The sequence below is a fragment of the Elephas maximus genome, chromosome 8, assembly GCF_024166365.1.
Source record: "Elephas maximus indicus isolate mEleMax1 chromosome 8, mEleMax1 primary haplotype, whole genome shotgun sequence".
NCBI lineage: Eukaryota > Metazoa > Chordata > Mammalia > Proboscidea > Elephantidae > Elephas > Elephas maximus.
The window spans coordinates 123,787,762-123,814,590 of record NC_064826.1 but is presented as its reverse complement, the minus strand read 5'-3'; the positions used below and the strand labels follow the sequence as shown (position 1 = coordinate 123,814,590).

At 42.2% G+C, this 26,829-nt stretch overlaps 1 protein-coding gene across 1 annotated transcript in view; it reads right to left on the bottom strand.

Moving 5' to 3' along the window:
• GRID1 (glutamate ionotropic receptor delta type subunit 1) overlaps nt 1–26,829 on the bottom strand; it is a 984,507-nt gene that overhangs the window by 174,933 nt on the left and 782,745 nt on the right. Inside the window, exons 9-12 of the mRNA XM_049894341.1 lie at nt 13,092–13,193; nt 11,195–11,392; nt 7,414–7,738; nt 5,775–5,913 (exon numbers count right to left, since the gene is read on the bottom strand). Coding sequence (XP_049750298.1) covers nt 5,775–5,913; nt 7,414–7,738; nt 11,195–11,392; nt 13,092–13,193 — 764 coding nt within the window. The remainder of the gene's footprint in view (nt 1–5,774; nt 5,914–7,413; nt 7,739–11,194; nt 11,393–13,091; nt 13,194–26,829) is intronic.

Genomic DNA, 26,829 nt, shown 5'->3' with positions numbered 1-26,829 from the left:
ACAATCTTTTTAACAAATGGTGCTGGCATAACTGGATATCCACCTGCAAAAAAATGAAACAAGACCCATACCTCACACCATGCACAGTAGTGAACTTAAAATGGATCAAAGACCTAAATATAAAATCTAAAATAATAAAGACCTTGGAAGAAAAAATAGGGACAATAGTATACAAAACATTACTAACAATGCAGAAGAGAAACTAGATAACTGGGAGCACCTATGCTCATCCAAAGATTTCACCAAAAGAGTAAAAAAGATTACCTACAGATTGGGAAAAAGGTTTTAGCTATGACATTTCTGATCAGTGCCTGATCTCTAAAATCTACATGATACTGCAAAAACTCAACTACAAAAAGACAAATAACCCAGTTAAAAAACGGGCAAAGGATATGAACAGTCACTTCACTAAAGAAGACATTCAGGTAGCTAACAGATACATGAGGAAATGCTCATGATCATTAGCCATTAGAGAAATGCAAATCAAAGCTATAACGAGATTCTATCTCACTCCAACAGGGCTGGCATTAATCCAAAAAACATAAAATAATCAATCTTGGAGAGGTTGTGGAGAGACTGGAACACTTATATACTGCTGGTGGGAATGTAAAATGGTACAACCACTTTGGAAATTGATTTGGCGCCTCCTTAAAAAGGTAGAAATAGAACTACCATACGATCCAGCAATCCCACTCTTTGGAATATATTCTAGAGAAATAAGAGCCTTTACAAGCACACCCTTGTTCATTGCAGCACCGTTTACAATAGCAAAAAGATGGAAGCAACCAAGGTGCCCACCAATGGAAGAATGGGTAAATAAATTATGGTATATTCACACAATGTAATACTAGGCAGCAATAAAGAACAGTGAGGAATCTGTGAAACATTTCATAACATGGAGGAATCTAGAAGGCATTATGCTGAGTGAAATTAGTTGCAAAAGGACAAATATTGTATAAGACCACTATTACAAGAACTTGAGAAATAGTTTAAACAGAGAAGAAAATATTCTTTGATGGTTACAAGAGGGGGGAGGGCGGGAGATTGGGAGAGGGGTATTCACTAATTAGATAGTAGATAAGAACTACTTTAGGTGAAGGGAAAGACAACACACAGTACAGGGAGGTCAGCACAACTGGACTAAGCCAAAAGCAGTTTCCTGAACAAATTGAATGCTTCAAAGGCCAGCATAGCAGGGGTGGGAGTTTGAGACCATGGTTTCAGGGGACATTTAAGTCTATTGGCATAATAAAATCTATTAAGAAAACATTCTGCATTCCACTTTGGAGAGTGGCATCTGGGGTTTTAAACACCAGCAAGCAGCCATCTAAGATGCATCAGTGGGTCTCAACCCAGCGGAGCGAGGGAGAGTGAAGAACACCAAAGACACAAGGTAATTATGAGCCCGAGAGACAGAAAGGACCACATAAACCAAAGACTACATCAGCCTGAGACCAGAAGAACTAGATGGTGCCTGGCTACAACTGATGACTGCCCTGACAGGGAACACAACAGAGAAGCCCGGAGGGAGCAGGAAAGCAGTGGGATGCAGACTCCAAATTCACCTAAAAAGACCAAACTTAATGGTTTGACTGAGACTAGAAGGAGCCTGGCAGTCGCGGTCCCTAGATCTTCTGATAGCCCAGGACAGGAACCATTTCCGAAGCCAACTCTTCAGACAGGGGTTGGACTGGACAGTGGGATAGAAAATGATGCTGGTGAAGAATAACCTTCTTCAATCAAGTAGACACATGAGACTATGTTGGTATCTCCTGTCTGGAGGAGAGGTGAGAAGGCAGAGGGGGTCAGAAGCTGGCCGAGTGGACGTAAAAAAAGAGAGAGTGGAGGGAAGGAATGTGCTGTCTCATTAGGCGGAAAGCAACTAGGAGTATAAAGCAAGGTGTATATAAATTTTTGTATGAAAGACTGACTTGATTTGTAAACTTTCATATAAACCGCAATAAAAAAATAAAAAACATGGATGGGAAATGTAACACTGAAAGCATGAAAGGAAGAGAAGAGAGGAATAAAATCACACAACTAAATGATCAGAACAGATCTGTTTTTCTGGTATGATATGGTAATGTAGAAAAATAAGGTCAAGCATCTCTCTATTAAAAAAAAAAAATCCAGCAATATTTTTTGGTGGACATAGACAACTTATTCTGGGTTTTATATGGAAAGGCACAGACCCTACTCATTGTTGTGGATTCCGAGAGCTAAAACAATCTTGATGAAGAGTTAGGTGGGAGAAATTAGTCTACTTGATGTCAAAAAAAAAAAAAAAAAGCTTTTGAGTTGATTCAGACTCATGGTGAGCCCACATGTGTGAGAGAAGAACTGTGCTCCATGGGGTTTTCAACTGCTGTGGCATTTCTCAAGTTGATCACAGGCATGCCTTCTGAAATACCTCTGAGTGGATTCTGGACTCAAACCATCAAATTTTTAGTAGCCGAGTATTCAGTTGTTTGAACTTCACAGGACTCCAAAAAACTCCATTCAGTCAATTCGATTTCTATTCATGGCAACTGTTTGTGCCATCCAGTGGCTAAAATTTTACTATACAGCTACACTAATTAATACCTTGTTGTAATGGCAAGGGTATAGGCACAAAGGTCAAGGTAATAGAAAAGAGAACCCAGAAAGAGACCCACACAAATATGCCCAACTGATTTTTGACAAAGGTGCAAAAATAATTCATGGAGGAAGGACAGACTTTTAAACAAATGGCACTGGAGCAACTGGACCTCCATAGACAAAAATAAAATTAAAGTGAACCTTGACCTAACCCTCACCCCTTTTACAAAAAGATATATAAGATATACATAGATCGTGGACTTAAATATAAAACTTTTAGAAAAAAATCAAAACAAAAGAGAAGAAAATATTAAGGATCTAGGGCTAGGCAGAGCTCTAGGCTTGATACCAAAAGCATGCTTCAAGAAAGATAAATTTATGAATTGGACTTCATCACAATTAAAAATATTTCCTTCATGAAGGACCATGTTAAGAGGTTGAAAAGGCAGTCTACCAAGTGGGAGAAAATATTTCCAACCACATATCTGACAAAGAACAAATGTCTGGAATATACAAAGAACTCTTAAAACTCAACAGTAATCATCAAACAATTCCATTAGAAAATGGACAAAAAACATAAACAGACACTTCACCAAAAATCATATGTGTGCATATACAGATGGCAAATTAGCACATGAAAAGATGTCCAACATCATTTGCCATCAGGAAAACGCAAAACAAAGTCATAATTATCTAGCCTATTAGAGTGCTAAATTTTTTTTTTAATTAAAAAATGGTGACAATAGCAAATGCTTTCGAGGATGCAGAGAAACTAGAGAAATTAGATCACTCACGCATTGCTGGTAGGAATGTGAATGGTACAGCCACTCCAGAAAACAGTGATAGCTTCTCCTAAAGCTCAACAGGCAGTCACTATAAGACGTGGAAATTGTACCTCTGGGCATTTGTCCCGGAGAAATGAAAACCTATATTCACACAAAAACTACATATTGTTCATGGCAGCTTTATTGGTAACAGTCAAAATGTGGAAACAGCCAGGATGGCCTTCACTGGGTGGATGGTTAAACAAACTGTGGTACATGGAATACTACTCAGTAAAAAAGGAAGGAAGGAAGGAAGGGAAGAAGGGAAAGAGAGAGGGAGGGAAAGAGCTAGGAAAGGAGGAAGAAACTCTTGATACATGCAACAACTTGAATAAATCTCCAGGGAATTATGTTGAGTTAAAAAAGAAAATTATAAAAGATTATACACTGTATATTTCATTTATATGACATATTTGAAATGATAAAATTTTAGAAACGGAGGACAACTTCTAGGGGTTAGGGATGGAGTGGAGTAGAAACAGGAGGGAGATGGGTTTCATTATTCAAAGACAGCTGAATGTATCCTTGCAGTGGTGGACTGTTCTGTATCTTTACTGTGGTGAATACACAAACCATTACAACTGCTAAAAATTGTGGTGGCGGACTGGTTAAACATTTCACTGCTAACCAAAAAGGTCAGCAGTTCTAATCCAACAGTGGCTCCTTGGAAACCCTATCGGCCAGTTCTACTCTGTCCTATGGAGTCTCTGAGTCAGAATCAACTCAACCGCAACGGGTTTGATTTGGTTTGGTTAGATGAGCACACATTCACACACGTGCACACACACAGAAACAAGTACAAAGGAGAACTCTGAATGAGTCAATTGTTGTTAGGTACCATCGAGTCAGTACCAACTCATAGCAACCCTGTAGGACAGAGTACAACTGCCCCACAGGGTTTCCAAGAAGCGGCTGGTGAATTTGAACTGCTGACCTTTTGGTTAGCAGGCAAGCTCCTAACCACTTTGCCACCCCGGCTCCAATGAGTCATTTGTATCGATGTCAATATTCTGGTTGTGATATGATATGATAGCTCTGCACTGTGTTACTATTGGGATAAACTGGGTAGATGGTAAAAGGGGACCTCTCTGCATTATTTCTTACAATTGCATGTGAATCTATATCTCAAAAATTCCAGTTTAAAAAAAAAAGATAACATCATACTCAATCTTGCTTCCTAGTCAAGGAGTTTGAATTCTTTTAAATAGGCAATTGGGAGCCATACAGTCTGCTTAAGTCTGGATGACTTGATTAGAGCTGGGAACCAAAGGAGTCAATATAATGATAGTGAGTATGATGGGTCAGAGATGTTACCGAAGGCAGGAACTCAGAAAACCGTAAGTCAGGGCTCAAGTGAGAGAGGAAATGTTGACGCCTGTATTGCACCCTATGAAGCACCGAATATATTCACGCCTATGTGCACTGGGCAAGCCACACATCCAACACAGCCTCGCTTTATTCAAGTGTTTTTATAATTTACACTGTATACAGGAATCTGAAGCAAGGATGGCAAGACTTCCTCTCGCATACTTTGGACGTGTTATCAGGAGGGACCAGTACCTGGAGAAGGACTTCATGCTTGGTAAAGTGGAGGGTCAGCAGAAAAAAAAGGAAGACCCTCAACGGGATGGATTGACACAGTGGCTGCAACAACGGGCTCAAGCGTAACGAGGTTCTGAGGATGGCACAGCACTGGGTAATGTTTCGTTCTGTCGTGCGTAGGGTCACTATGAGTCAGAACAGACTCGACGTCACCGAAGAGCGACAACAACGTGCGAATCTGATCACAAAATGAGTCATTTCAAAAAGTTTCATTACCTTAAGTTCATACTTTCAAAATTTTGTAAAATGTAAATAGTGAGGAAAATATTTTGCTCCTTGGTTTCAATAATTTTATGATTTTCTAAGTATAATTGAAAAAAGTTTTCTAATCATTGTGATAATTGGCATGCTTTCTAAAATCACTTTAAAGTGTTTGAAAATTTGAAAGATATATTAAACTTGTGGATTTATTTTAAATGTTTTGAAAAGTTTAATTAAATAAGTTTGTAGTCAATGTTTAAATGCATGAAGAAATTTAAGTTTTAATATTTTGATGTACTAGTTTTGTTAGCAGCATTTAACTGTTCAGAGAATAGCATTTAATGAGTTGACTCATATACTTAATTGTGCATGAAATACAGCAGAACCGGAGAGAAGCTCTTCTCCAGGCACTGAAGGACCTCATCATCAAATGGCAGATCCAGGATCAGAGGCCGTGTCTGCCTCCAGGCTCTCTCCGGGACACCAGGCTGCTCCTGACAGGTCTGCATTCTCCCTTTACACCTTTCTGAAGTGAAATGGCCCCAGATCTGAAGCAGGGATGGGTCTTACCTTATGGGATTGTCCATCCTGGACACTGTGAGGAAAGCAGCAAGGTTGGCTGTGTAGGAGGAGCACACGATGAGAGTGAAGAGCCACCAGCTGCCCATCACGATGCGCATGGCCATCGAGTTCACCGAGGACTCACCACCTTAGGGGGCAGGCAAAGGAGGGTTGGCCTGAGGCTGGTGCTCTAATCCCCAGCCCACCACAGAGAAGCTCTGCCCTCCACTGGGCCTTCACTGATGCTGGTGATCTCTGGCCCCAGTTGTATGCTCAGGAGCAGGAGAATGGTGACAGCTGGGTATGAGGACTGTTACAATTCTGGGAAAGCATTCTAAGATCACCACCAATCTTAGAAAGGGACCAAATATGGAAAAGCCACGGCTGGCCTCGTAGTAATGTGAAATTTGTCAAAACTCCAAGGACAGAGTTCTGAATACCAAAATCTTCCAGCTAGGAAATTCTAAATCACAGTGATAAGAACTCACAAAGTTGTAACCTGATGTGAGATTCCTTTCTAATTTCAAATTCACAGATAGTAGTCTCAGGAATTCTGTAAATATAGAATTACCTCCTACCCAGAGGGCTCCATAGCTTTCTTTTAAACCCAGAAATGAGATGTACTACATCACTTCTGCTAATATTCAGCTCTCACTAGATGACTTCCCCCCGCCCCCCACCAGGATTTTCAGAAATCATTGCATGTGACTTTCAGTTAAAGGCTGCCTTTTTGAGGCCAATTATTTTTCCTTGGTCCCTTTGGTGGTAGCAAAAGAAATTTTCCCACTGTCTATTCTCCTTATAGACCCTCACACAGCCTTTGCTACAAATGGGGCCAAGACTCACATTAGAAGCTTTGCAATTTGTAGCTTCCAGTCAAAATGGCATAACCTTGTAACTCACCAAGTGCTATCCAAACCTCTCAGAGACAGCTTAGATGATTGCAACACAACTGTATTTTTTTTTTTCCATTAAGACTTCAAATTTCAACAAGACTCGGGGTTTCATTGGACACCCTTATGTGCATAACAACCAGTCTGATGAGAAAGGGGAAAACGTGCAAAGCCAACTCCAAAGTTAAATTTAATCTAGAGTGGAGTGTCAGGATTTGAAGCTGACATCCTTGTTGTCATGTCATTTAATTTCTATCTGATATTCCTCAGAGAAATCAGGCACAGCATGATATTGTACTGTCCTAGAGATTAAATAAAATTGCCTTTAAAATTACTTTTGTAAAATGTCTCTAAAAGCTTTGCTAATGGATAATCTCTTCAAGGACCCTATTTTTGTTGTTCTCAGTTTCAATGAGTTGGCCCCTGACTCATGGCAACCCCACACACAACAGAATGAACAGCTGCCTGGTCTTGTGCCATCCCCATAATCAATTGTGGCTCAGACTGTGGCGATTCATAAGGATTGTCCCTGGCTGATTTTCAGAAGTAGATGGCCAGGCCTTTCTTCCTAGTCCACCTCAGTCTGAAAGCTCCACTGAAACCTGTTCAGCATCATAGCAAAATGCAAGCCTCCACTGACAGGAAATTGAACCCAGGTCTCCCGCGAGGAAGGTGAGAATTCTACCACCGAACCACCAATGGCTCCCACTCCAGGACCCTAGAGCTAGTCAAATGCCAGAAAGCCAGGAAGGTACCTTGCTGTACGAAAGTTCCATAGACAATCCAGATAGCACTGTGCAGGGTGGCAGTGGTGGATGGCCGGGGCTGACCCGCACTCTGAGCTCTCACAGCCTGAATCCGGTTCAACACAAATATCAACACCCCAACCACAGGGATGGCTGCTGCAATGCAGGCCCACACAGCGAAATCAAATGGAGCAAAGAGAGAGAAGATGCTGATTCTCTCCTCAGGCTTCTTGATTAGTATCCCCACCGAGTAGTCCATGTACCGCTTGCTGAAGTCCACAACACTCTCCCTCTCTGGGGTGATGGTGATGGCTGAGATTGCCAAGTCTGCTCTCTGAAAGGCAAAATCATCTCATCAGAATCAGTCCTCAGCTCTCCTGAATCCCTGGGCTGTGCCCTGGATGAAGGTTCATCCTTTATCCTTTGAGGAAATAGATTTGAGACCACCCTGTGGCCTTGAATCATGTAAGGAAAAATCCAACACCAAGTTGTCTATACTACCTCCTTCACCTTATAAATTTCTCTCCCCAACCCTAAATACTCTTGGAAACCTCTTCTGAAGAAAAGAGTCTAAAAAAAAAAAAAAAACTCCATTCCTGTATAAATTACAGCTTTTCCTTGCTTTATTGTTGTTGTTATCCCACCTAGCAAACCTTAGCTCTCTCCCTCTCCTTTCTTTTGCCCATGTTTCACTCCACCTCCAGCAAGGTCCTTCTATCTTGTTCTAGTCTTAACTACATCCTCCCTTTACTTCAACAGAGACATTCCATTTTCCCAGCAAGCCTCTCCATATGCCATCGCCCACAGTGAGCTCCCTGTTAATCTAAAATACATTGGAATGATATGATGAGTTGTACAACTGTCTTGAACCCCGTTAATGCATTGGTCCCTGGCCGTGTGATATGCATACTCCACGCCACAGAGTAAAAGACTACTTGTAGTGAAGGGATTGTTACTTCTTTTGACCTCCCACTGCCCTTAACTCATGACCTGCAGACTCACGAGTCAATTCTTCTTACAGAAAATCCATGTTATGATGGAGCTCTCTGGCACAATGGGTTATGAACTCAAAATCATCTTCTAAAATTTTGCTTTCCATGATGAGCTCCATTTTAAAAATAGACAAAAACTCAATTAAGATGGATCTAGATCAGAGGAGGGGGATAAAGCTGCCAAGATTAGTGGAGGTTAGGGTCCTCAAGTGGAGCTGGGTGGATGACAGGCAATAATGGGGCCTAGAATCCCACTTTATCCACAAGCTCACTCAAATGTGTACTGACCATCTTGATCATGGCTCTTGGGCCTTCAAGTGGGAGGCATCATCAGCACCAGGTTTGTCTTAGAGTGACTGATCATGACAAGTGATGCAAGCTGAATATTAAAATTGGAGAAACACATACATGGATTTTATTGGGTTTACTACCACAGCTACCACCCATTTATCAGCAGAGGTTTGCATGCTGTGAAGCTGACAGGTTTCAGTGGAGCTTCTAGACTAAAATGGACTAGGAAGAAAGGCCTGGTGATCACTTCCAAAAATCAGCCAATGAAAACTCTATACATCACAACAGTTTGATCCCCAACCAATCATGGGGATGGCAGAAGACTGGGAAGTGTTTTATTCCTTTGTACGCGGGGTTTCCATTAGTTGGGCCAGTTGGGCCAACCGGATGGCAGTTAACAACAATAACAACAATGTGTGGGATAGAGAAGAAGATATGCTAATATTCAAAACTGTGAAATCCAGCAACATATTCAGAATAAAGAGAAAAAATGTTGGAGGCGACTATGTCAGAACCCTCTTCTTATATGACATTTGTATCTCTGCCTTTTCTTTTCTCAACAATGCAAGATCCAGGATTTTTTTCTTTTTTAGGATAGGAGAGTGTGGAACATATTTAAGGGCTGAGGAAGAGAGTCAGTGGAGCAGCAGGATGGTTTAAAATATAGGGTGGAGGAAAGCTAATTTATGAAGGAGGGGCTGGAGAAGGCACAGGGGAATGGACTCATGAGCACAGGTGGAGGGGCTAACTTTTACAGGAGGAGAAACAGTCCCTGCTCTGAAAGTGAGAGGGAGGGCAGCTGCCTACAGATACGAATTTCCTAAGAAGTTGGAGTAGAATTTCATGTCTAGAAGTCTCAATTTTTTTCCTCAATATAGGAGTGGAATTTCTTTTTTATTAAGTGAGAAGGATAGAAGATCTTTAGGTGGCTAGAGAAGGGCAAGCTTTTCAAACAGTCTCTGAGTGATGTAGCCAAGGAGGCCAACAAAGGATAAATTAAGGAGCTCGTACCCAGCTGAGGTGGGAGACTGCCCATTGTTCATACCTCCACCTGGACAGATTTGTGATTTTCTCTTCTTAGGCGATTTGGCAGCCTGGATGTCAGAGCCAAGAAGGTCAACAATAGGATCAATTCATGTCAGGGTGTAGCAGGAAATCCAGAAAACAAGGAAATCACAAGGAAAGAGTAGCTTGCTAATCAACTAAGGAGGGTACACCAGACAGAGAAGAATGTAATATTGGAAGGGCATTAAAAAGATAAGAGGATGAACCTCAAATACATTATGCTAAGAGGAAGAAGCCAGAAACAAGAGATCACGTGTTGTATTACTCCATTGATAAGAAATGCTCAAAAAGGCAAACCTACAGGAAGTAGGTAAAGGTTGGCTAAGACTGTGGGTGGGATTGTATTGGGGCGATGGAAATATTTTAAAACTATATTATAGTGATGGCTGAACAACTTAGTAAATTTACTAAAAATCGTTAAATTATACACCTAAAATGCATGAATATTACACTATGAAAATTATACCTCAATTAAGATTTTTTTTTTAAAGCTTAAGAGAAATCTGAGAGATTGAGTCTAGTGTCTGCTTCTATGTGTTAAAAGGCAAAGGCCCTGTGTTTTAGGAATGAAGAACCAAGAGAGCCAGGACAACAGATCGAATTCATGGAGTGGGATAATGATGCTTAAGACTGAAAATTTCAGATGTGTGGGACGAAGGAGCTGGAGTAGAGCACAGGCAATGGTCCCTGGAGGCATGGAGGTCAAAGTGCTGGGCATCTAGGGTTGTCCATAGAGATGTCAGAAATTGTCAAGAAATGGCAGCGTTCAGACTGGAGAAGGAGGGCCTGAGTTGTATGCCACTATCGTAAATCCTTGTGAGGAAATGGGATAACAGGCGCAGGGATGTACACATAGCCAATTAGCCCCACGCCATGCTTCTCCTTCCAACAGGAGGGAAGAAGAGTGATGCTTTGAAAGTAGTATGGGTAGCTGGGAGAAGGTGACACCACTTACACATAACAATGCAAACACATGCACACCCTCAGTCACACACACACACACACACACACACACACACACACTTGCACATATATACCCAACTTGAGGTCCAGTCCATGAGTTATAGGAAAATGGCCACTTGCCAGTACCCCCACCTCCCCATGAGAACTGGATCCTGTTTCAGCCTGAAGGTGGGGGTTGATTTTCAGTAGGATGTATTACAGAATAGGCACAGTATATGGGTGTCAGAGGAATGAGAGCAGTAGACAGGAATAGAAACGCTCGAGTGCCAGGGGATGAGAGGGTGGAAGAACAGAAGAGAAGTCATGGTGGGGGGCTGAGGAAAAGAGGCTGCACAGGGCCTTAGTGTGTGAAGAATGGTAACTGTGGTCTTGTTAGCTGGTCTCATGTTTCCAACTGCATAATGGCGCCAAGTTTAGCTATCACCCCAGAGGCAGACTAGGGTGTTCCCCACACATATGATTCTGCTTTGGGGACCTACCTTGCTGATAAGCTCTCCGATCATCCCGTTCCAGGAGGTGTTATGAAGCTGGTGACCATACCTGCCATCTGGGGCCTGGTAAATGTCGTATTTGAAGCCCAGGGCCTTGGCCAGTGCATCCAGGACATCTATGGAGAACCCTTTGTAGCGTTTGGGCTGACCAAGGATGTTCTCTGCCACCATCACGAAAGGCTCTTCCTGGGGACAACAGAATGAACAGGTAAGGCAATATTAAAATTCTCATTTTTCATTTCTTCAATTAAACAGCAGGTATGTTAACACATATTTCCAGAGTATGGTTAGAGTGACATATCTGGTTGATCATAACTTCAGAAGGTTAACAAAACAAAAATAAAATCCTGCCATCGAGTTGATTCTGACTCATAGAACCATATACAACAGACAAGAACTGCCCCGTAGGATACCCAGGGAGTGGCTGATGGATTTCAACTGCCAACCTTTTGGTTAGCAGCTGGACTCTTAACCACTGGGCAACCAGGGCTCCTTAGAAGTTTTAGGGAAGCATTATTGTATTTACTCTATTTAATCCTGGGGTCTAAACTTCTCTACCTTTTCTAAAAGCAGTTTACAGACATTCAGGATATAATGCACGGGAAAATAGCCCCAATTGGTGTGTCAGTATGGAGGAATGGAGGTTCACTTATCATGTGTTATGCTATCCTGGGCTCTCCCCAAAATCCCAACTCCCAGAATAATATGACTTCCATGATTGTGACATTCATGCTGAACCTGGACTCTGTCCTAAGGAAATGCCATAACTTGGGGGGAACCTTCATAGGAAACAAGGATATTTCTCATCTAGAATAATAAATGGCAACAAATCTCTGTGATATCAGGCAGAAAGAAGACAGAATTACATCTAGTGGTTGTACTAGAAAATAGATGCTGATTAACTGGCAAGGTCATGCCATAAGTCAAAGGACTGACTTATGGTCCAAAGCCATGCCATGCTCACTTTCACACATTTTATGCTATGTCACCATGAGCTCCTAAGGGGTGCATGGCTATCTGGAAAACACCTCAGCCTTCCCCACTACTCACTTTCCTGCTTGTGTAAAACTGAACAAAAAGGGGCCTTTTAGCAAACAGCCTCAGAGACTATATCTCACTAATTTAATTTTGTTGAGACAATAGGGTATATATCTTTTTTGTGGTGTGTATTTGGGGATTGCAGAAAAACTGCTGTCAAGGCTTCTAGAGTTAAGGAGACCCTATGCATCTCCTGGGTGGAGGCAGATATTTGCATCATGTCTGACCTACCTAATAAGAGGTAAATTGAATATTTCTCCCAGAGTCCTTCTAAAAAGGTACAGAAGGTAATTCGAAGGAATATCAATGCTTCTAAGGCAATTTAAACGAATACCAATGCTTCTAAGATCTCTTCAAATGTAAAGGTCTACCATTCCAGATCAACCATGTAGATAAAGTCCATCTAACAAAAAGTCTCCACTTTGAACTTTATGTCATGTGGGCCCATAAATGGTGCAGTGTGCTGAAGAATGTTCTTTTCCTAGCATTTATCTGGGATATCCTGGCTAGCAGCACAGTTTTCCTAAGGACCTTCAGTAGATCCAGGTCCAGCTGGCATCCAAGGACAAGTACTAACTGAGCCCTCTCAGCAGCTCTATGATTAACCTGGGTTAATGGCCCATCTCTAGAGCAGTGCAGTGACCTTGGGGATGGGGACTTGGGGACACTGGGCAGAACCCCCAACATCACTCTCCTCATCACTATACACGTGGTTATTTGAACAGAAAAGCTTTATGAAAGCTCAAAACTCAATATTGCCTTCTCTCTAAAACCAGCATTAAAGCAGAGAGAAGCCTCAGACTAAAAGCCTGAAAGGTGAAGGTCCTGAATAGCCACATGATCCTACCAAGACAGTCACCACTTTGAGAGTCAGTCCTTGCAGGCGGCTGCCCATCGGCCTCTCTTGCAAGCTGCCGTTCAGGCCCTTCTCCGAATCCCACGTAGCCAGCTGTGAAAGAAAAAGGGAGTGTAAAGAATAGAGAAGGTACCCATGCTCACTATAGGAAATCACCTTCCAAGCTGGGGCTCTGGGTCAGGTGGGTAGGCGGGCAGCAGCCCTCTGAGCTTCCCAGAGACCCAGAGGCTCTAGGTCAGGTGGGTAGGCGGGCAGCAGCCCTCTGAGCTTCCCAGAGACCCAGAGCCATAGTAAAATCTTAATGAGAATAGAGGCATGATGGAGTGCTTCACTTCCTGTATGAGCTCATCTGGATCTCTGGGACATGCTAGACCCTAAAGTGAAACCAGCTGTAACAGCTTTTCTCTAGAACAAATGTTTATGTCCCATTTTATTCTGTCCATGCTCTGACACCAAGTCACTGTGTCTCCCACAAAACATCCTTTTTCTTTAATTACTCCTTTGACTTGCCCAGGCCAGAGGCCCTTGTGTTCAACCATCTCCTCCACCAGGGGCAGGAGGAGGCCGAGCACTGAGAGAAGTAACAAAGCCCGAGTGCACAGCTTGCCCAGCATCCTGGCCTACTGAAAGCAGGTGAGGAGCTCCTGCTGGTCCTCACTGGAATGCAAACCCCACAGTAAGCCAGCGGAAGCCAATGGCAGAATAAATGCCTGATCCCTTCCTGAGCTTACAGGACCCCTCCAGGAGCCAGATGCATCTCCTACAGGCACCCTGTGGTGGTAGAGGAGACCCCATCCCGGCTCAAAAACATCAGAGAAAACCAGGTGTCCTTGGACTGCTCCCCTCTCTGTGTCCCTGCAGGGATTGGGCAATGGTAAAGCGCCCTTCCTCTGCTCAATGAGTCCCAACCATTAATCAGGGATATTTTAAAAAATACAGACACCTGGCCCCATCTCAAACCAACTTAATCATGATCTCTGAGAGAAGGGTGAGGCCCAGGCAGTTTTGACACCTCCCAGGTGACTCTGGTGTGCAGCCAGGCTGGGAACCACTGCTCTTCTAGGTCATGGGGCCTCAGCTTGGGTACATATTAGAATCTCCTAAAGGGGCTTGTAAAACATAGTGATAGTTGTGCCCCAGCCCCAGAGATTCTGATTCCATTGATCCGTAGAGGGCTGGACATGGAAATGTGAGCATTCTAGGTGATTCTAACGTGCAGCCAATTAACACAGTGATCGTAAAATGTTGATACATGCTAAAATCACCCAGAGATCTTGTACGAACTTTCTGACTCTGAGTCCTGAGATTTTTTTGTGTCTAACAAGCTCCAGGTGATGCTGCTGCTGCCCATCCATAAGCCGCTATCTGAGTAGCCAGTTGCTACTGAGTTGACTCATGGCGGAAACCCTGGTGGTGTAGTGGTTAAGTGCTACAGCTACTAACCAAAGAGTCAGCAGTTCAAATCCACTAGGCGCTCCTTGGAAACTCTATGGGGCAGTTCTACTCTGTCCTATAGGGTCTCTATGAGTCAGAATGGACTTGATGGCGATGGTTTTTTTTTTTTTCTGACTCATGGCAACCCCATGTGTGTCACAGTAGAATTGTGCCCCTTAGGATTTTCAATGGCTGATTTTTTCAGAAGTATATTATATTATCAGGCCTTTCTTCTGAGGCATCTCTGGGTGGACTAGAACCTCCAACCTTTCAGTTTGCAGCCAAATGCTTTAACCATTTGCACCATCTATGGACTCCACTGTCTGAGGAGCATGGGGTTAAGGAATCAGACTGCTTCAGACAGCATCTTTTCAGCATCAGAAAATCACACAAGACTCCACGACTCATAATTTAATAGAGATGAAGAAGCACCCTTTTGTGGAGAAGCATTCTCTGAGGGCCCCAATGTCCCTAAGATAGCCAGTTCATGACTCTTCTACTCTCCCAGCATCTCCAATGGTACAGACATTTTCGTCAGGGTCTCCACACTATCTATGAGACCACAGTTCCAAAGTTTGTGGGACCATTCCACCTGGAAAATACTAGAATTCTAGGCCTAAATTAGGAACATCAGAATGAGATGTGCGGTTCTAGAGGCAGCTTAAAAGGAACCTGGAACCTCTTATGGGGACTGGAAGCCAGAATACAGCCTGTCATGCATATGCTAAGGCCTACTCCAGAAACCCTGGTGGCATAGTGGTTAAGAGCTACAGCTGATAACCAAAAGGTCGGCAGTTCAGATCCACCAGGCGCCCCTTGGAAACCCTATGGGGCAGTTCTATTCTGTCCTATAGGGTCACTATGAGTCAGAATTGACTTGATGAAAATGGGTTTGGTTTTTTTTTTTAGGACCCACTCCATCCTAAATAACAGGATGCCTGGCAAGGATGAATAGTAGTTTAGTTAAGAACTTGGCCATGTACTGTGAGGAGCCCCCCAGCCACTAATTAATTTGGAGGGCACTGCAGTGAAGGGCAAGTTAAGGTCTACCAAAAATCCTGTTTGAGGACATCTAAGATATCATACTCTGTGAACAGGTAGAGCCTGAGAAGGAAGCATCATGGCTATTTTCCCACTGGATTCTCTGGACTCATTGACATGAACTCAGGGGGCAGGAATGGGAACATGGTATGTATTTGGGCTGCCTGCATCTGCATCCCCAGAACTATTTAACCTGGTGCTGGGGTTGGTACTCATCCTGGGTGCGGGTGGAGTCATCATGCCTCCTTCACCATCTTGATGACTCAGAGAGTCATAGTGGGGGTAACCCTGCTGTGATTATGATGTATCAGTTACAACCAAAAAACCAAATCAAACCAAACCCAGTGCTGTCGAGTCGATTCCGACTCAGCAACCCTATAGGACAGAGTAGAACTGCCCCACAGAGTTTCCAAGGAGCGCCTGGCAGATTCAAACTGCTGACCCATTTGGTTAGCAGCCATAGCACTTAACCACTATGCCACCAGGGTTTCCATATCAGTTACAAGGACTGGACTTTCTAACCCCTGCACCAGAACTGAATTCCTAACACCTGCTGCCAAATGTCATTGACAATGATAAAGATGTGTCTTGAATCTTTGCTGTCCTAGTTCGGATGAGAGACAAAATAGCCTCTGCTGGACCTTGATCAACCACTTTTACCTGTCTTTCTGTTGAGGCTGTAATCAGTCATGAGGATGGAGAATTGAGGTAGGAGAAGCAGATGGGACGAAGCCTGGCCCGAATAGAAAAGCAACATGGGTGTTAGCTCCGCTCCGAGATGGACTCTGCCCCTCAATGCCTCTCCAAGCTGTCCTCTGCTGTAGTCCCCTGCCTGGCTCCAGGCAGCAGCAACTCTGCCCCAGGCTACTGTGATAGTCTCCTCATTGGTCTTGTTACCTCTCTCTCTTTGGTCCATCCTCCAACAACATGCTGACACGTACCTTTATGATAAATAAACTCAAACACGAACTTGCATTAATTAAAATTTTCTAATGATTTCTAATTCTCTAAAGAATAAATCCTAATGCTTTTAAGCCTGGTATCCAAGAACGGCCTTCCTAATCCAGACCCAGCTCTGATTCTCATTTCATGTTATGTATCCACAGTATACTTCGACGCCCCCCCGCCACACACACTCACTTTTCTCATGCCCATAGCACTCCTCCTTGACTCTTTTCATCCATGATCTTCTGCCCACAGTGATATTTCTCTTCTGCTGGGTACACTAAACACTTACTCATCTTTTTAAAAATAAGCTTTTAATTTTAGATTCGCTTTAGATTTACAAAAAAGGCACAGAGGTAGTCCAGAGAATTCCCAGACAAACCCACACCCAGTTTCCCATTGTTAAGATATTGCATTGTTGTTGTTAGTTGCCAGAGTCAGCTACAACTTATTGTGGCCCATGTACAACAGACAAAAATGCTGTACAGCACTGCACCATCTTCAATATCGTTGGTATACTCAAGTGTATGATGGCATCTATTATGTATTTTGAATGCCTTCCAACCTAAGGGGCTCATCATCCAGTACTATATTGGACAATATTCTGTGTAATCTATACTATTTTCATTGGCTAATTTTTGGAAATAAATCGCCAAGACTTTCTTCCTAATTTTTCTTAGTCTGGAAGCTCTGCTGAAACCTGTCCACCATGGGTGACCTTGATGGTATTTGAAATATTTGTGGCATAGCTTCCAGTATCATAGCAACATGCAAGCCACCACAGTACAACAAACTGACAGATGGTTTGTAGAGGATGATGCGCTAGTATGACATTTTTGTCATAACTAATGAGTCAATATTGATACATTATTATGAACTAAAATCCTTACTTTATTCATATTTCTTTAGTCTTTTCCTCATGTTTCTTTTTTATTCCAGGATTCTATTCAGATTCCCATGTTACTTTTAGTCATGAATCATGTTTTAAATCCTCTGTTGGCATATCTTCTGTGAAGACTTCCCTGACCACACTGCTACTCCAGGTCTGGTTAGCTGCTCCCTTTCTTTGTTCTCAAAAAGCCACAGTGAAGGAGATAGGCAAGTTAGGGGAATGGCTACATTCATGCTATAGACCACACTGTCAATATTTTTTTTTTCATAGTCGCGTCTTTCATTAAGGCTTGCTCTCGATTGAAGAGACCATGTCACATGAGTGTCTATATCCCTTGGTATTAGAGAAGATTTGGGCATCCAAATAGGGGCCTACTAGATATTCACTGAATTAAAGGAAGGGCTCAGAAGTGAAGACGGTATTTCCAGAGGCAAACTGGACTCATCAGGATGTCAAAAAGAGGAGGACAACTACAGAATGACTGTAGTTGCAAAGGAGCTCTCTGAAGAGCTCAGAATAAGAAACAAAATATACAATATGAAAGAAGATCAGAGAAAATAGTGAAAGACAAACATACGAAGGTGGCCATGCAGCCAAAAACTTCCTTCTCTATTTTTAGTCCAATCCCCATTATGTGCACAAAGCTGAAATAGAACCTATCTCTAGGACCTTACAGGCTGGCCCTAAATCCCTAATCCAGCTGTGGTAGCTGGGTCTCTTGCCCTGTTGCCTGAGATCACAACCCTGTTTTCATAAACTGTCTAGAATCCCAGACTCTCGGGCTGGGCTTTGCCTTCCCTTGTCTATTTCCATCTCAGGGTCTCCAACCTAATCTCGAACACCATGCTTTCCTCTCCAAAATTAACTTATTATATAGCTGGTAAAGATTTGGGCAGGGGGGAAAGGGAGAAAGAACTTGGAGGTGTGAAATTAGCATATGTTTACAAGTCAGAAAATCTATGATCTAGTTGTGTTTCCACCGCTTACCATGGTGACCTCAGACAACACACTTAACAGCACAGTGCTTGACCCATAGAAGGTTCAACAAATATTTGTTGAACAAATTTAGCTTTGTTCGTATTCCATTTTCCTGACTATAAAATGGAGTAAAAATGCCTTTACTGCCTATCGAGTTGAGGGGTGGTTCAAAGGAGATAATAAATATGAAACGATCTATTGTAAAATAATAATAAGTAAAGAGTCAGGATATAAAGCTGTGTATACAATACAACCTTAATTATTTTTTTAAAGCAGTAGCGATAAGCTAAAATGTAAAATATGGATATATCTAGGTGGTAGAACTACAGATAATCATCATTTTCTTCTTTATCCTCATCTATGTTTTTAACAGGGTTTGCATTACCTTAACAGTAAGAAAAATAAGCTTTTTATAACTAACTAAAACAACTAGCATAGATGATGAAGCTCAGTCCTGTCCCATGCACTTGCAAGACTGAGGATGGAATGGTGCTGGGCAACGGGACATAAACTCTCTACGCCACCGCCAGTCTGGGAGTCAGAACTCAGTCAGTCAGTCCTCCAGCTCCAAGGAAGCTGGTCTCAGATGCCATTTAATCTGGAGGAGAATCAGGGCCCAGGAGCCATGGACAGGGAGTGCCCCGTCTCCTAGAACAGCAATATTCCTTGCTCATCCAGCACGATACCCCACATTGTAAGACATCTCCCAGCTGGTGCAGGGCCCATCAGCCTGTCTAGTGTTTTGAGATAGGGAAGCAGCCCTTGCTGAGGCCCAGCTCCAGGAGGGCAAGAAGCTCATCTCCACTAAGGAAGAGAGACAGTACCAAATCGTCCGAGTTAATATTCAGACACCTGAATGTAAGAAGGCCATTTAAATCAGTGGAACTTCACAAGAGGGAAAAATCTTCCTGAAAGGCTTTTCTTTTTATCTGAAAGTGCTCATGACTTGAAGTTTTTGTTGTTTGCTTGTTTATTTTGTAAATACAGATTTATCTTTCTCTGGCCTTTAGGTACACTGTACCCTGACAAAGAAGGAAAAAAAATACTTTGAAATGAAACCAAAGTTGTATCATTCAAACACATCAAACTGTGGCTGTATTCCAGGATCTGGGGCCTTTACGTTGGGCAAGCATGTTTTATTATTATTATTATCATTCCCTTGCATACAGCTGACGCAGAGTGTCCCAGGATGAGCGAATCCCCCTTTTTTCCATAAAGCTGTGTATTCTTGCCCAAATCTGAAGACCAGCGCTTTGAATCTTAATCATTTCTGAGCGAGGGCATCCCTTTGAATTCCTGGACATATAAGACCAGAATCAGAGAAAGTATCAGTCATAATGGAAGAACACAGCGGAATTTTTTTTTTTTTTAATAAAATTAAAAGCTTAAATGATTCTCAGTCTCACAGCTGAACAGGATTAGAACTGACTGCATCCACCGTCGTCAGGAGAGGGCCTCACGCTCCCCACTCAGAATACCAGTGCAAAGGTTGCAGGCAATACAATCCCAATGAGGTTGGTAGGCTTGACAAATGGAAGCCAGGAAAACCTTTTACCTAGAGAAGTCCTGACACTTAGTCATTCAGCTCCAGACCATTTCATTTCTAGATAAGTGTGTCTACTCTGACTTCTCCTTGTATTTTGCAGACAGAATTTTGTTTATGGAATCGATGAACCTATGGCCACAGACACCACACCCACTTTTGACACCTGGTCTGTAAAGATCGGTGCCTGAAAATCTAATTTCCAGCACGGTTAAACAAAACAAGTACTGCCACTATTTGATAAGACAGTGGTGGTTTTAGTTCATCACTGGAATCTGCTCTGCCCAGACAAGAAAAGTAGATGGAGCCAGAGGTTATAGCACAATCATTACTTGAAAGGAGATCTATGGCTTCCAAATCTGATTATGACAAACAACTGTTCAAGAGATCATCCAATTGGAGAATAAATTTTATGAACCACTGGTCTCAAGAAAATATATTTCCTGAGCCAATAGGGGTGTTCTCGATGTTAATGTTTCTGAGTTTCAAGATATGGGGATTAGGGACTTTGTGGCCCTGTCCTTAATAAATGCAGAGCTATTAACCCTAAATGAGGCAGGCCTCCTCTGGAAGACTGGGCTTTGTGATCTGTTATAGATGTGTCTTAAAGTGTCACATTGCTTTAAGTTAGGGGAAGAAATGTGACTGCTTTAAGCTCAGAGATAGAATTTGACTGATGTCATATATGGAGGCTTGCCAATTCCAGGGAAGGAAAGGAAGAAACAAAGGAAGGAAAGAAGAAAGCAAGGAAAGAAGGAAGGCAGGAAGGCAGGCAGGCAGGCAGGCAGGCAGGTTTATCTAACCCCAGATCTCATGCTTAACAATATCCAACAAGACAATAGACCAATAATCTATATTGTCATACTTTTGCATCTGGTTAGAAATCCTTCAGGAGTGAGCCTGTCTCAAGAGAGCACTGGAAGCAGAAAGTGAAGTTTTTATGACCATGCCCGTGCCATTTGAGTATATCTTTATCAACCAGTGACTACCGTTGGCTGAGAGAAGACAGGCTGGGTCAGGGTGGCAGGCTTCAGCAGTACAGGCACAGTGGTGTATCATATCAGTACACGGGCTTTTCTAAGACAGTAAGTCCTTTGTTAGCTTTTGCTCCTTTGTCCATTTTTACTGGAAAACAAATGGACTTAGTGTATGTTTCTAAGGATCACAGCCTTAGCTAGGCCTGGGATGAAAGAGGGCCTACTATCATGAGTCAACTTGAGTCAGGACATTCAGTCAGCACAATTTCAGACAGTCAAGGGCACTTAGCTTTGGCTAAGTGCAGAGACAACCTGGTCAGATACAAACACAGCATCCCAGAAAGAGAGTATAAGCATCTGAGGGTAGAATCCTGTATTTGTAGCCAGCACTCCTCAAGTAAGTTCTAGTTTGAGGGTTCATTGTGGGAATCCCAGTATACCAGGGTCACTAAGGATGTATCTTTGAGGACATAATCCACAGGAGAGCTCAAAATGTCTCCTTAGAGGATAAGAGAAGGATTCACTGGAGTTGGCAGTCAGCTCCAAGTTATGTACCTACTAAGGAAGGGAAGACACCCTGGTGGTGCGTGGTTAAGTATTTGGCTGCTAATGGAAAAGGTCAGCAGTTCAAATCTACCAGCTGGTTCTTGGAAACCCTATAGGGCAGTTCTATTCTGTCCTATAGGGTCAGTGTGAGTTGGAATTGACTCAACAGCAAAAAAAAATTTTTTTTTTTAAAGGATGGTAAAGGATCACTCCCAAAGTTCCCAGACATGCTGTACAGGAGGAGCAGCTTCACTTGAGACAGAGAAGGACTGGGAGTCTCTGTCTCAGGTCAGGACCATCTCCACAGGGAACTGAGCATTTGGTGAAGGTTGTGTCAGCTTAAACCAGGCCCTGGCAGAACTAAATTTTCAGAGGTCAAAGCTGAGAGAAACTGAAAAAAGAGTAAAATAGGCAGGTGAGCTACAACGTGTAGACGCATATGACAATGCCTTAGCACCAAAACAGAGAAACACACTCCCCTGGGAGTGCTGGAGAGGAGGAGGAGAAAAGTGGCAGAATGCCATCAGGCCTAGAAACCAGGTCATTCATGATGGAGACCTTGGACAAGTACTACAACCCCCAGCCTCCACTCTCTGGAAGTGCAGGGTCTGTAGGGCTCACTGGGCCACACAAGTGCAGGGGGCCTGGCCAGCCAGCTCCAATGTGTCAGCAGTGGTGTCCTTCTGCCACATTAAGAGTGAGGATGGCATTACTTACAATAGCAAAAGGTGGCAACAATCCAAGTGTCCATCAACAGACGAATGGATAAACAAAATGTGGTACACGCATATAATGGAATATTACATAGCCGTAAAGAGAAATGAAGTCATGATATAAGTCACAACACGGATAAACGTAGAAAACATTATGCTGAACGAAATAAGTCAGGCAAAAAAGGGCAAATGTTGTATGATCCCACTTATATGAACTATCTAGAATAGACAAAAGCGTAGAGGTAAAACTAGATTAGTGGTTACCAGGTGCCAGAGGAAAAAGGATGGGGACTTATTGCCCAATAAGCTCAGAGTTTCTGTTTGGGTGCTGAAAAGGATCTGAAAGTAGATAGTGGCGATGGTTGCATAGTGAATGCAATTAATGCCAGAGAATTATACACTTAAAAATGGTTAGAATGGCAAATTTTAGATTATATATATTTTATCAGAATTTTTTTTTTTAAACTATAGTTATGTACCACATAATGTTTGTTCAGGCAACATCCAGCCACATATTTGTCCTTGGTCCCAAATGGTTATAATAGAGTTCAGAAATCCCAAATGGAGAACAGGGCATAATGAGACATAACGAATGTTAACAACTTACCACACAAAACACGTGTATCTCATGTCTCTGGTATACAAAGTGATTGTGCTGCCAGGTGTATAATGGTATAGTACATATATAACCTACAACACATATATCTTGATAGTCATAACAAACGCCTATGTTACTGGCTTATGTATGTAGCGTACTGTACTTTCTATTGTTATTTTAATGTGAACTTTCCCTACTTAAAAATGAAAAGCTTACTGTACAATGCTGCTTTAACTATGCTTCGACTCATAGGCTGCAGAATCCAATCTTGTGTATTGCACACCTCTTGAGCGTTGTCGGGTTATCTCTGTTTAATTTTCTTTAAAAAAATATTACCGTTATCACTTTGGTGCTAGCCATTCTAATGAGGTTTTGTGGTATCTCATGAACGTAGTGTGCATTTTCCTGAGGACTTATTATGTTGAGCATATTTTCTTGTGCTTATTAGCCATTAAAATAACTTCTCTGGAAAAGTAAGCCAGTCTTTTCCCTATTTTTTTTTAATTGAGTTGTTTTTGATCTTCTTATAATTGAGTTTTAAGGTTTCTTTACATATTCTAGATACAAGTCCTGTATCAGGTATGTGCATCATGGCTCCCAAACGCAGCAAAACCAGCGCTAGTGATAGCAGGAGCAAAAGGCAAAGGAGAAGTATTGATCCGAAAGTGAAAAAAAAGGTATCCCATATGACTTTGCTAAATATATATACAATATGGCATCTGCACAACGTCCAAATCACATAACGTCCTATTTCACAGAACATGTAGTGGACGTTAAGCAATGCATGACTGTATCCAAACCAACCAAACCCAGTGCCGTCGAGTCGATTCCGACTCATAGCAACCCTGTAGGACAGAGTAGAACTGCCCCATAGAGTTTCCAAGGAGCACCTGGCGGATTCGAACTGCCGACCCTTGGGTTAGCAGCTGTAGCACTCAACCACTATGCCACCAGGGTTTCCGTATGACTGTATATCCACAAAAAAAATGTTTTTAAAAGAAAGGATGAAGGCAGTTGCATCTCTGCTTAAGATGCAGAAAAACAAGAGGATAAAAAAAGACAAATAAGAAAACCACATTTTGAAAATATTTTAGCCCATACAAGACCTGTGATCACAAGACAACTGGGCGAACTTAATTTCAAAGGGTGAGAAGGCCCTCCAAGGAGAAAGAGGACATAAATGTTTCACTTTTGACAGAGCACGGGACAAAAGAGGTGGTAGTTTTAAAAATGGGTGAGAAGAAAATGACTGAAATGTTAACAAATTCTTAAACGCCAAGTATGAGTCAGTGTAACAGAGGAGATTCCTGGGAGCCCCAAAGACAAGGGGAAGCCACATCCACAAACCATGGGTGAAGTAGGAGAAAATAGAATAAAACAGAACAAAGTATCCAAAAGTTATAAAACAATACGATTAAATGCATAACCAATATAGGACTTGCATCTAGAATATGTAAAGAAACCTTACAACTCAGTCTTAAGACCTACAACCTGATTGAAAAAAATAGGGAAAAGATTTATTTTTCCAGAGAAGATATGTAAATGGCTAATACGCACAAGAAAATATGCTCAACATAATGAGTCATCAGGGAAATGCACAATAAGTTCGTGAGATATCACTAACCCCCACTAGAATGGCTAACGTCAAAGACGGACAGTATCAAGTGTCCGTGAGGATGTGGAATGAAACCTGTATAGCCACATTAGGAGAAAGCTTGGTAGTTTCTTGTAAAGTTAGACACACACTTACCATACAACCCAGCAACTCCACTCCTAGGTATTTACCTAAGGAAAATATAAAATATGCCCACACAAAGATCTCTATAAGATTGTTCATAGAAGCTTTATTAATTATTAGCCAAATAATAGAAACTCCCCAAATGTCGATCAGGTGGTTAGTGAATAAACAAATTGTGGCATATCTACACAGTAGACTACTACTCAGCAATAAAAAAGAACAGGCTACTGACCCATGTACAACATGAATGGAAATCAAAAGCATTACGCTAAGTGAATAAAATCAGACACAAAAGACCACGTACTTTATGCCTATTCTCAAAAAGGCAACATACTGAATATATTTCAGTACATAAAATACTGAAAATAGATCAGTGATTGCCTGGGCTGGGAGTGAGAAGAGGGTAGCGGGTTCAAAGGGGAAGGACGGGGAGTTTGGAGTAATAGAAATACTCTATACTTTGAGTGTTCTGATGATATCGCTACTGTATACATCTGTCAAAATTCCACAGATTGTACTATCAAGAAGGGTGAATTTATTGCGCATGGGGTTGTTGGTGTTAGCTGCTGTCGAGTCGGCCCCTGGCTCATGCTGACCCCATGCACAATGGAATAAAACGCTGCTTGCTCCTACACCATCCCCATAATCAGTTGCGGATCAGTCCATTGTGATCCAGAGGGTTTTCATTGGCTGGATTTTGGAAGTAAATCACCAGGCCTTCCTTCCTAGTCCATCTTAATAAACCTGACTTATTAGATACATACTGATGGTAATTTGGAAAAGAATGGAGCCATGGGGGATAGTGGCACCAACCTGTCATGTGACCCTTTGGCAGGGATTATGAAAGAAGAAGATGGTCAGAATAACATTATGACCAATGGTACCTGCTCCGCTTGAGCTACCTGGAGCTAGACAAGTGTTAAGGGGTCAATAAAGTATCTATTAAACTATAAGAATTGAAACCATCGTTATAAAGGTTTAGGAAGTGTATACATGCAGATTTACCTGAAATTATTTCCATTATGTGTGTAGAAAACAAAAATAGATTACAGCACGATCCGGTATTTTAAATGAGTATTTCTTTTTGTGAGACGGTGCACATGCATGCTTAAGACAAAAAGGCAGTTATAAGTGGCTGTTTATGGCATTGGGTAGAGTAGTGGGATTACAAGGAATGGTCATCTCCTGCACCGTACAGTCCTGTAATGTTTAAATTGTTTTCCAGTGAGGAAGTTTTGCTTTTATACTCAGAAAAAACATAAAGCTGTATGTAGAAGGTGGATATAAGTTTTTGTGTGAGAGACTGACTTGATTTGTAAACTCTCACTTAAAGCACAATAAAAATTATAAATAAACAAATAAATAAAGCTATTTTCATTTCAAAACTGCATTGAATCTCGCTTATGACTGCAATGTTGATTTTGCATCTCTCTCTAATCATTTTATGTGTATTGGTTTTGTCTCTAAATAAACTGCAAGTTCCAGCAGTGGAAGTCTCTGGGGTGAGGCAGGCCTGCTGGAATTCTGCTTCTTCTACCCACAAGTTGGGGGATCTCTGGTACGTTACTTAAACTGGCCATATTCCTTCTCTGGAGGTTTCGAGCAAATAGCAGTCGTTGTCTTTGCAATACTTTATCTTTCTCACAGGTCTCTATTAGGCTCAGGCCCATACCGGCCCCTTAAGAATTATTAATTTTAATTGATTAGGATTAATGGGTCTACACACACATCATCAGAGTCGGAGGTATGATAAGATGGCACCTGACAGTCAGACCTATGAATCCTTACACTGGAACAAACCAGCAGGTCATCTCTGAGCAGTCGGTGCCCACACTGTGTCCCCTGGGTGATGCCTGGAATCCTCTGGATGAAAGAAGCAAAACACTATTCAGGGGAGAAGGGGACAAATATGTCCTAAGCCTGGGCCATGTGTCAGCCGGGTCTGAGCCATGTGCTTATGCTCTCTCAGGGAATCCTCGTTAAACACCTGTTTATCATGGTGTTGCAGGTGTTAAAGCCAATACTCAGAGGATAAGTAATTAGCCTGATGCTAAAAGGTGGCAATTCTTTGATCAAAACCCAAGTCCGTCTGATTGTAAACTCATCGTTCCACACTGATTCTATAACCACTGAACCATACCCCTCCTGTGCTGCTTGGAGGGAAGAGTATGCACCCCTTCCCCAAACCTACTCTTCCTGCCTTGTCTTTCACTTAGAGGAACTTTTCTTCTGTGCAGCCCATCTGCTAAGTTCTCCCGTGATGAAGATCATCCCACTGTCCTCCCACCCTCACCCTCCACACCCACTCACTCACCATTCTCTTT